Genomic DNA, 12,344 nt, shown 5'->3' on the forward strand with positions numbered 1-12,344 from the left:
AAAACTAGGAGAGAAAAAGATAAGAGTTGAAAGGGTTTTTTTGGAAAAAGTGCTTGTGTTTCTGGATACAGTGATCATTGTTCAGCTGTTCAGATTGTTTAAACTAAACAATTCCACATTAGTAAACAGTTCTATTATAAGACGGTATAAGCATAGCCTTCTCTAAAATGGAGGCCTCCCAATAAATAGAAAAATAAAGTGAAATTTATTTGTTCTCAGGGACCACTTCAGTCTTATTTGAAGAGTTTAAGGTGATTTGGTGCTGTTGGCCACTTGACACATCACATTTGCGTGAGCAAAGCTGTCAAGGTGTTCTTCCTCTTCCACATATTTTTAGAAGGAATAATTCTTGTTACTATATGTTCTGAGTAATAATAACAAATATTACTAGAAAGTTACAAAAGTCTTTAAAAAAGCAAATTAAGTTTAGCTCAATTATTTATTTACCAGAGAAAGGTATCAGGACACAATATTTGAAATTTTTGTAGCATTTGATTAGACTGATTGATTTTCAGCTGAAGACATTTACATTCATTAGTCTTACTTACTGGTCACTAGTACTGCCTTTCTTAATAAGTAATGAATAAATAGAAAGTTTAACAAAAACTCATCAAGTCTTGTGTTTTAAGGCTGACAACACAAAAGTTTGTTAGAAACATTTCAAAAATCCTTTAATAAATCCTTTATATCTTTTAAACTTTAGCTGGTTAAGAGGCATTCTCATATATCCAACATAATTGCATGTTTTTTACTAACACGCTCCTATGTGATTCTGCAGAATGGTTAAAACTTATTACATATAGAGTGACTAAGCACAATTAATGTCTGTTAAAGAAAAGTCAAATCTCTGTATTATATTTTGACAGCAAATAGAAAAAAAGTGGGAAGACTAAGAAGTCATGCAAAATGCAATAGGTTTAATTTTAATTGATTGTTTTAATGGCACACACAAACATAACAACATTAAAAGCCTACTACTGATCATTGTTCCAAAAATGTACTTTACTCCTATTAACTTACTTGCATGATTACAGTGGAAGCATTTGAAGTACAGCTGTAAATATTTTTAATCTTTGACTTTTTCTTTTACAGGAGCCTCTGAGTGTTATTGATCCCAGTTTGATGGATCTAAATGGTCCAAGTGAAGATGCACTAGAATGGGATGAAACTGACATAAGTAATAAGCTGATCAGTATTCATGAAGACTTAAGTGATCCTGATCAGGAGCTCAAGAAGGATGACCTAAACCAGAAACCTGCTTCAGGAGAATGTGATGATAATGATGTGAATGAAGACGAAAGTATCAGTAATCGTGGAAGTCCTCTTTATTGTTCCAACATTACTTCCCCTCCAAATCCTCACATCTATCAGGTCTATAGTCTTCATAATATTGAATTATCAGAAAAAACCCACATGCCTTTTTTGAAAAAAACATCCAGACTCTCCAATGTAACACAGTCTAACATTTTAAACAAAAGTCTTAGTAAAGACTCATCATTTTCATCTACCAAATCCCTGCCAGATCTAATAGGGGGGACCACACTGACAAAACCTTATAACTACATATATCAGAGTGGAAACATAAGCAGGCATTCGGAGAGTGAGAGTGGGATAGTGAGTGAATGTGATACAGAAACTACAAATAATTCAGAAATTTTTTTGCTAAATGATATTGAAAGCACTCAGAGTAATCCTGAAATTGGGCATGTGGAAAGTCAAGTGAATGATGTAATACATCAAAAAATAAAGCAAGATGAAGAAGACCATGCTAATCTCTCAGATGATTTCCAGTTGGCACCTTCTGCATGTTGTGGAAGTGAAAATGGTGAGGATTTGGACAGCATTACCATGTCTAACCCTGTTTCTCTAGAAGAATTGCAAGGAAAACATGACGTGTTTACATTTTATGATTACTCATATCTTCAAGGCTCCAAATTCAAATTACCGGTGGTAATGAAACAATCACAAATTGAAAAAACACATACAGAGGGTAGTTTGTTTCATGACATTTGTTTTGATAAAATGCCTGGTAACTCTGAACAGAAGTCTGTAGAGTCACAACCAGATGAGTTTATTCATGACCACACTCTGGCAAGTATTTGTGGAGAATCAGATCCCAATTGCTGTAAATCTACAGAAACTGTAAGAAAATTAACTGTTACAGAGAATACAAGACTGGTTTCAGCTTTATCTCGTAGTTCTTCATTAGAATCTCTGTCTGTAGTAGGGGATTTATTCAGCTCAGGTATTTTTAAAAGTGGAGATGGTCTTCAACGAAGTACCTCTTTGGAGAGCTGGCTGACTTCCTACAAAAGCAACGAAGATCTTTTTAGTCATCATGGTTCAGGAGACATAAGTGCAAGCAGTGATTCCATTGGAGAGCTCAGTAAAAGGACGTTAGATCTCTTGAATCGCTTAGAGAATATCCAGAGTCCTTCAGATCAAAAGATAAAGCGCAGCATCTCTGATATAACACTCCAAAGTAGCTCTCAAAAAATGTCTTTTACTGGACAGCTGTCTCTAGATATTGCATCTTCGATCAATGAAGATTCAGCAGCTTCTCTCACTGAACTCAGCAGCAGCGAGGATCTTTCTCTCTGCTCTGAAGACATTGTACTGCACAGAAATAAAATACCAGATTCAAATGCATCATTTAGAAAACATCTTAATAGGTCTGTAGCTGATGAGAGCGATGTCAATGTCAGCATGATTGTTAACGTCTCCTGCACTTCTGCATGTACTGATGATGAAGATGACAGTGATTTGCTTTCAAGTTCCACTCTTACCTTAACTGAGGAAGAGCTAGGTATCAAAGATGAAGATGACGACTCCAGTATAGCAACTGATGAGGATATTTATGAAGAATGCAATTTAATTTCAGGACTTGATTATATAAAAAATGAACTCCAAACCTGGATTAGACCAAAATTTTCTTTGACAAGGGAGAAAAGAAAAAGTAACCTCAGTGATGAAATTCAGCACAGTAAAGAAGTTAGTAACGAGACATCTAAAGCCACAGATACATTAAGCATTGAAACACTATTGAATGGTTCAGTACAGAAAATGTCAGAAAATAATGGCAATAGTAAGAATATACCATGTGATCATGAAAAAGGGACAAAGAGTCACCCAATGAAAGACATCTCTCAGGTTGTGAAGGATCAGCTTGTGGATGATATGGAGAATGGCAATGTTGAAAATACTCTTGGTGGTCAAAAGGAAGGTGGTGTTAAAATAGCAGCAACACCCAAAACTCATGCATCACTTGATGTCAGAGAAGCTGAAAATGAAGGTTGTGTCTGTGAAGCATTTACAGACAGTTCAGATGATTCACATATGGATGGTAAAGAGACTATTCTGTCCTCAGCTGGATTCAGAACCCCTCCAAAAGAATGTCAAAGTCATCTTCAGCCTGATCATCACTCTGCTGCTTCCTCTCCTGCTAAAAAGCCTTGTCTTGAATCTTCCTCAGAAATTAGTTCTGTAGGCATGCAAGGTACAGCTTTACAGGCATCCTTACCTAGTGGTCAACAACACAGAATAAGCATTGCTGAAAAATTTGCTGATTGCTGTGCTGCCTTGAAATCCAGTAAAGCAGAATGCACTTCCTCAGCCAATGGTCTTGATTTGTGCTGTAACTGTGAATCTGCTGATTTTGATAAAAAAACCATGGAGGATGGCTCAGTACACAATTTTGTGAAGGAGATAATAGACATGGCATCAACAGCTTTGAAAAGTAAGTCACAGCCTGAATGTGAGTCATCTACTCCAGCTTCATTAGCACAGATCAAGGAAAAAGTGTTAGAACACTCTCATAGACCCATCCAGCTAAGAAAAGGGGACTTCTATTCTTACCTTTCACTTTCTTCTCATGATAGTGACTGTGGAGAGGTATTCAAATATATAGAGGAAAAGAGCAGCACTCCTGTGCCACTGGACTTTACAGATGAGAGAGAAAATATTGAATGCTTTTTTGAAGCCTGTCCTGAGGAAGAATGGGTTGAGCAGCAGCAATCCATTTCTAATGGTTCTCCTGAAGCACAAGTTGAGCAGCAGCAACCTATTTCTAACCCTATTTCTGAAACATTTGCAGAGTCACTAGGTGAAGTGACTCCAGAGTCATTAGAAGTTAAAACTTCACCTGAAGGTAGGGATTTATCTTTTTTATGTGGGAATGACAATAATATCAATGTCCCAAATCCTAACAAACATAATCCATCAAATAATTTGAAAAATGCTAATGATGATTTGCTGATTTCAGATGGACAGACTGAAAGTTTTGAGAAGAATTTTCCAGAGCTTAGCACTAAAAAGAGTAGTACAGGGAAATCACCTGGAACTGAAGAGCACAAAGGATGTGTTGCTGCTTCTGAAGAGGCTTCAGCTATAGAGTTTCAGATAAAGCCTGGCCATTCACAGAAAAAGGACGTTTTGCATCAGAACAGAAAAACTCTTACTTGTGAAGAAAATCTCCTGAAACTTCATAAGGAAAGACATATAAATATGCACAGATAGAATGTAACCATCTCAAGGCATGTACATTATTCTAGAAACAGGTATGTACTCTACAAGTTGCACTTTTTTTTTTTTTTAGCTTTTTTTAGGTTTTGGGAGTTTTTTTACATTTTTGTACAATGAAAGGAGATGAATTGCCAGCCAGGGCTTCTGTTTCATTACAGTGCTATATCATTTGTTTTGATTACACTATAATCCTAATTTACACGCCACCAGTCAACAAATGCAGTGAATACTAATGGTTTTTTGCCCTTTGGCTTTGCATTGACGGGAGCTGCTCCCTTCTGGAACAAATCTGCTATCTTGCAGAACTTGGGAATTCTTCAAAAGTAATATATCAGCCTCTTCTTCCCTCCTCAACTGAGCTGTGGAACCAGAAACAAGCTCTACTCATTAATGCTCTTCTACACAGTCAGCCGACCTTGGGAGGGGTTCAAAAGCACTTGCTGAAGCTGAACCTGCAATCCTACAAGAATTTTGGGTGCCTAGTGAGTTGGAGTTCTACAATATTTGCAGACAAACCAGGAAGAATGGCTAAGCAGACTGGAGAATAGAGAGATAATAAGTCATCTTTGGATGTCAGTTTACCATGATTTAAATTCAATAGGCCATTATTAAGAACCCAATTATTACAACACAGTGTTAGACCAAAAGCTGAGGTTACAAAAACAAGACATCTTTGCAGCATCGTTAAAGACATCGTTAAAGTGTGGGGGTAGTGTAGAATAAAGACCTGAATACCAAAGCAGATGGAAACTCATAGCCACACAGCTTACTGCAAGCTTTGGTTCTATTTTGTGGTAAGCATTTTGAAACACAAATAAGATAGTGGAACCTAAGATGAAAAGGTGGCCCTAGTCTCTTCCAAAATTTGAAAGTGGTTCAGATCTGGAGTTTCTGACCTCACATAAATGCTCAACTATTACTGCACATTTAACAACAGAAGAAGATCTACAAAGCAACTTTTGAATCAGTTCCTAATATGTAGCACTGCTGCTTTGAATCTCACTAGTGGTTCCGTGCCAAAAGCCAGCATAGCTACATGGAATGCCATTAGTCTTTGGAAACACTCTTCTAGTAGACCACAGCCAGCATGGCAACTCCAAATACCAATCCAATTCCAAATGCCGCTGCTTGCCAGAAGCTGTAGCAAGGCTAAGCATGGGACCAAGTTTCCCTGGGAAATTCTGGAATCTCCATCCATGGAGATTTTCAAAATTCAGGTGGACATGGCCCTGAATAATCTTGTCTACCTTTGAAAATAGCCCTTCTTTGAGCAAGAGGTTGGACCAGTTGATGTTCAAGTTTCCTTCCAACCTAAGTTATGCTATGATTCCTTGACGTTGCTAGGAGAAAAGGCTGTTATTCATCACTGCCCACTGAAACCACTAGTGCTCTCGTATTGCAACTACATAGCTGTAGCAGAGTATCTCGTCCTGTTTATACAAAATAGATTGTTTTTCTGCTCTTAGATATCTAACTCCCGCATCTCCTGATTTTGCTATGGTATATTACTATGCTTTGGGCTTTTCATTTACATATATTGGCGGTTTACCCAGCATTCACATTCACATATGTAAAAATATATCTAGCAAAGCCTTTAGGTTATGACAGCAATAGTCTACAGCTTTCCACTAACTCAACACGTATCTATTTGACTAATGCATTGTCTTGGAACCATCATAGCGAAGAGGATATTTCTGGAATGGCCTTGAAATAGGCTACCATGACCTGCTGATTGTCAATTAGGTTAATACTTGGACACATCCAAACAACTGGAGAAGCACTGGAAATCAACTAGGAATTACAAAACTCATAGATGATACAATGTGTTCTAGAATCACATTAAATGGATTATATGTATATAGAAGCTTCTATTTGGAAATTGAGATGCTGACAAAAGTCTGAGGTTGATAAGTGATAATTATGTAAACATAAGCTTTCCTAAATTACTGGTTTATTAGTTTTCTTATTTTTTTCACTAATTTTTATAATATTGATTTGAGGAAGAATACTTGCTATAGTGAGTGTGATTTTATTCTTGTTCTCATTCTTTCACTGGTGAAGATAATAACATCTTTTCAATTCATTAGTACTTTACCTCTGAGGATCTCAAAATACTGTATAAACCTTTCCTCACTCATTAGAACTTCATAGTTACATGCATGGTAGCCAGCTGTTTTTTTCATAAGACTGGGATATGACAATATGCAGTTGGTGTGAGGACATAGAGGATAGAGTTATTAATAAATGCTCCACAATGCAATAAAATGTAATGCAGAATTTGTATGCAACAATTTAATATGGTTAGGTTATAGTTTCCAATTTTTGCCCAGCAGTTGACAAATAATTTGAAGCTAACAAAGCCCTCCACACTACATCCCACTTTTTATATTTAGGAAGATACACTGGTTTCTTAACTGGTACATATAGCATTGCTTCCATGGAAATTCTGTACTGTATTATTCCCAATAGTGAAGTTTGGAATACATATAGTTTATCTCAGGCACACAAAAAATGAAAATATGAGCTGCTAGGTTTGGTTTCACTAAAGTCTGAGCTCCCTTCCCCCATTCACAAGCTTGATGTTTTAACTTCATCTCTCATGCTATGGGGAATGAATTACAGAAGCAATCTATCCTAATTTGTTAACTTATTCAAATAACAGTTATTATACTTAACTATGCTAAAGATTATCTTTTTGGTGGCAGATTGTTTATTTTTTGATGAGGCTAATTACTGATTTTCCAAAGGTAATTTACATTTATTACTAATACATCTTTTAAAATGTGACAGATAAATGTTGTTCCCATAAGTGTATTATGAAAAAAGTTACTATTTAAAAACACATTATTTAATTTGAAAGATAAATGGCAAACACCATTATTTTCCCTGTAGCACCTGTGCTGTAAGCTCATTTAAATGTGTAATTCCATGTGTAGCTGCAATACTTAGGGAAAAATAATCTATAGTATATGTGTACCTTAAAAGCATACCGAGAATTCAAAGTTGAAAAAGGCATGATTTCAAATGTAGGTTGATTTTGTACTGTTTCAGTATTTACTTTGGCTGTACAGGAAAATAAAACTAGTAGTGAATAAATATTTTTGCCAAATATTGCAATGCTGTTATTTAGTAGTGTGCTACAAAAAAAATAAATTAAAAAAAGACCATTGTGGGAAAATTATAATAATTATATAGGCAGGCTCAAAAATATCTCTGTCAGCACTGACTAGTCTCTCAGATGAGCCAACACGGAGATCTTCAACAGAGGTGCTCATAAAGCTATGCTGATTTTATTTCTCAGTGAGGGGTCACCTTGAAAGAACTATCTTTCTGTACGTGAAATCAGGTGATCTTCTGCTGTCACTGTGACCTATGACTCACCAATGGGATGGGAATTTTTAGTTACATATTCAATATTCATAGATATCAATACATTAAGGAGGTTTATGTGTTCTGTCCAAAGTCTTTTCTATAGGACACCTTAGAATTCTGTATGTAATCTGTTAGTTCTTACAAGTAAGTCCAAAAGCTATTTCCTTCCTTCTGTAATTTAACTTAATTTAGGGAAAATATCATATACTTGGACTAAGAAAACTAAATTGATTTTATCTGACAGTGCTGCAATGTTAGTTAGAATATCCTGCCACTTACCATTACCAGGAGAAACCTAGGACTGGTGCTCAGAAAGCTTGACTGTTATTTCCTGCTCAGCAATAGATTATTTTTTTTATGACTTATTCCTTCATTGTCTGAGTTTCTTTAGCAAGAAAAGAATAAGAATAATGATCCATGGGACCTATGAAGCATGATTTATTTACTTAAAAATATTTTGAGATCCACAGATAAAAGATGGTACATAAATGCAAAAGACTGTTAATTATTTACTGAAGGAGAAAAATAATATGCAAGTTTACACAATAGTTAATATGTAATAATTTACTTTTAGAGACTGGAACTACCAGAATAATCTAAATCTTTGCTTATCCTTTTTTTCTTGGAAGTTTTTATAGGAAAGTAAATACTATGAAGTTTCTTTATAGAGTTTAAAACAGTCTGACTTTTTTAGCTCCTTACAGTAGCTGACTTTAAAAAAATCTAAAAAAAACCCAGATAGTCTTGTATTGTCTGTGAATTACAAAATTTTTGAAAAACTTGTCATAATCCATCAGTGAGACTTTTCTTAGTCTAGATATGTGCAACTCATGCCAGAGTTGTAGATACCTTTTGATACAATCTTCCTCTTTATTCAGATCAGTTCTTCATTAATATCTAAACAAACTGTTGAGCTTTTACTATTTTCAAGTAAGTGTGTTTCTCATCTAAATGGGGAGGGTGGTGGTCAGTTGCAGCAAAGAAGATCAAAGAAGAAGGTCACTGGATAGATCCAGATATTCCTGCTTAACTTGGAAGGCACATAATGCATGTCTGGAGTGCCTCCTAGGAAATGCCTGTGAGATGTGCTTTGCACTAATCTTTGAGCTGTATTCTGACAGTTATTTCTTCATAATCCTCATCATAAGCCTGTGCTCTTTGCTGAATAGTTTAACCCTATATTCTGAGCTGGATAATTCTATAGTATGCAAATTTGACTCATCACTGGTACTAGAAGTGTCTAAATAGTTATTTACAATTTAAAAATGCAGTGATGACACTGACAGTTCTATTCACGGGTACTTATATGACAATCCTTTCCTCTTCATTGAAATTTTAATATATATGTTTGCACAAATATTAAAATAATTGATGGGTAGATCTTTTTGTTGCTTAACTTTTGAAAATTTCTGTGTTTTCATTGATTGGTGCACTTCTGAGTGTGCTGAAGGTAAGTTCACAGGTAAGGATGAGAACAGAATCCAGGGAAAAAGTCAAATGTGATGAATACCCTTGTTTCTTTAGAAACAAAGTCTTTATGAAAATCAATGAGTTTTCTACATCAGTTCATTTTTTACACCAACTTGTACCTCAGGCTGTTAAAAGTCATTGTTTGCCTACTGTATGCTTCTGCATTAAAGGCTCTGGCATATGACCATTTAATGATTATCTATGATTGTTCTGGAAGACCTATGTTTTGCAAATAAAACTTCATTTTCTGTAACCTACTATTACTTTTTTGTTTCCTTTTAGAAACTGGGCTGCAATTCAGGTGCAGGTTCATCCTGTAAACCCTGGGATGACCTTCAATTCCATTGTATCACTGCCTTTCATTAGACTGACTCCCAAGATAAATTTGCTTTCCAAATGTGATTTGTCCATGTTGGCTTTGTGATCAGGCTGCATATGCTAGTCCAATGTCAGTGATCATTTTGCGTTGTAGCAAGGCCATTTGCTTTCATATGGATTTCTCTCCCAAGCTACCTCTAATAACCTCCCCTTCCTAAATTGGATGCTCCTGTACTACTTATCACTGATTCTGTTCTTTGAAGTTCTGCAGAATTCATGATCAGTCTGGTTCATCTTTTCAGAATTGTACCTGTCAGTGGTCTTCTATTTTATGTATCAAATTTAATATTTATCTGTATAATGCATAAGTTTATTGAAACTATTTTACTTCTTAAGTGACAGTTTTGTTGGATTGCAGCAAAAAGTCATTACTCCTCCTGATTGAATAGGAATTAAGCAATTAAAATAAATGGCATTTTATTTATTTAATTTAAAAATTTAATCTATGCAACACTTCAAGAAACAACTACATGGTGTTGTATATTAGAAACTGTTGACATTCTACTGAATCAAGTACAATATTTTGGGGTTTTATGCTTCTTGAGGTGGTATTGAGAAAAAAGTTTTTAAAAAATGTGTGCCTTGCTGTATTTCTTATACCATTTATTAAAAAGCTGCTTTCACAGTAAAATTATGTTGGCTTGAAAGGAGGAAATAGCAAGGTTAAGATGTGTGAATAATTTCTGTATATATGTATAACCAACTGCAAACATTGGTGTATAATGACAGTAAAAATGCTTTCATGTTTGTGATGTCCAGTGATGTGGAAATTATAAGCCTTAAAGCCATTAGATTGCATGGTAATTAGAATTGGCATAATAAACATAGTTTATTGGGGAAAAAAAAAGCAGAACTGGTGATCTGTTTTACCTGCGTTCCAAGAACAGAATGCTTTATGAAAATTAAGAAGAACATGGTTTTCTTTGCAAATATTTCCTAGAAATATGCAACTCCATAACTCGTGAAGATTTGTATTACTTGGCTCAGAGGTAAAGAGCTTTGTCATTAAAGATTCTGCAGGTCTTTCGGGCCTAACAAGGAGACACAAACATTTAGTAAAATGTATAGTATTTTATAGTGGATCTTTTCTTTGTTTATCAGTAACAGTTTGTTGTCCAATTCATAAAACTTCATTCATTTATATATTTATATTGAATAAGCTCTCTCCATATAGACACTGTAACAATTGACTGTTTCCATGACTTAGACTGTGCCTTTTAAGTGTTTTTATCTTGTGCTAAAACTACATTGTGTGGCCAAAAAAAGCCAGCCAGCATTCATCTCCTAAAAACACTATTAGGAAGGAATGTCAGGAAATATAAAAGACAAACAATGCCCCTCTGATGCCATCTTTAATCATTCCTTTTCCAAGTATATAAATGCTTTTAGAAAAAGCTTCAACATTCCTTTAAAAAATGTGCATCAGTTTGACAAGCTTAGCTGTAAGCTTAGATGAACTACACTGACCAGATTATAAATTCATACAACACTGAAGGAATAGGTATTTAAAAACCCTAATGTTTTCCAAATTATTATTATTATCTCTCAATTTAAATTTCCACTCTGTAGCCCTAGGCAGCCTATGATGTGTGTATGGCAGCAGTAACAATTCTTATCTTAAAGTGTAAATAAGAAGAAATATTTATTATGGGAGCCTTTTGAATCTGCAGAGATTTCTGCACTTGCATATCTTGTATCATGTACAAGTCTAACAGGTTAACATATAATTACCTAATGTATAACTATATAGCTAAAGATTACTTTAATATATTTTAAATATTTTTAAGATATATATAAAGTGATTCAGAATATAAGCCCTAATTTTAGGAAAATATTAGCAGTGACAATTATGTTCATTTATGAGTTATCTTAACCATGATTTTTAAATGGTCTTGACAGGGAAATTGGGTTAAGAATTGTTCTTCTTTTCTCCCTAGAATTTTCTGGTTTATGTTTTTTTTTTTTAACTTACTTTGACTATAGTCATACCTTAAACAGGCAAACTAATAAGTCAGAGGCTTTTCAGATCTGTCACCTCACCTGCAGAACTGCACAGAACTCCATCAATTACTTCTACTATTCTATCAGGCCATTTTCCACAAATTCACTTTTTTCCTGGGGGAAAACAGTAGTACCTCTCAAATCAAAAAACCCACAAATTCATCATACAATATCTGGAATATTATATGGTTGCAACTTAAATTTCCGTGGTTCCTTTCTGAGGCATTGAAACATTTTAATTTAACTAATAATCCCACAACTATATTATTTGGTCTCATGAGATAAAGTCATCATTTTTATGACTGTGATGCAAGACCCATCATTATCAAAAATCCCTTTTTGGCACAGCTAGAAGATTTACCCATTTTTTAACTTTTATTCTCAGAATTGACTTTGTTGTCAATAAAAATTGATTTCTAAAGGAAGAGAAAACTCTGATATATATTCTACAGAATTGGTTCATGTAAATCATGCATATGGCCAAATTGTGCTAGAACTTCTTGCAAGTACTAGAGCTAACTTCCTAAAGGAAAGTATTGGTATAGTGTAAAATTAATGTTGATATACCAATAGTACCTCTAAGATCAGCCCATACAGAGAGT

General features: G+C 34.8%; 1 protein-coding gene across 15 annotated transcripts in view; it reads left to right on the forward strand.

The window, feature by feature from the left end:
- The window catches only part of AKAP6 (A-kinase anchoring protein 6), a 274,653-nt gene extending 263,383 nt beyond the window's left edge, over positions 1 to 11,270 (forward strand). For 11 of the 15 annotated variants that reach the window (XM_027670361.1, XM_027670334.1, XM_027670330.1 and 8 more), the window contains one exon: positions 1,093 to 9,620. In XM_027670361.1, the coding sequence (XP_027526162.1) occupies positions 1,093 to 4,515 (3,423 nt within the window). In that variant the 3' untranslated portion in view covers positions 4,516 to 9,620. Of the gene's footprint in view, positions 1 to 1,092; positions 9,621 to 9,645 lie in introns of those variants that run through there. The other 4 variants (XM_027670419.1, XM_027670426.1, XM_027670388.1 and 1 more) reach the window with 3 other exon arrangements.
- The last annotated feature ends 1,074 nt before the right edge of the window (positions 11,271 to 12,344 follow it).

This window comes from Neopelma chrysocephalum, unplaced genomic scaffold (genome assembly GCF_003984885.1).
Source record: "Neopelma chrysocephalum unplaced genomic scaffold, ASM398488v2 Primary Assembly neopelma1_24, whole genome shotgun sequence".
Classification (NCBI taxonomy): domain Eukaryota; kingdom Metazoa; phylum Chordata; class Aves; order Passeriformes; family Pipridae; genus Neopelma; species Neopelma chrysocephalum.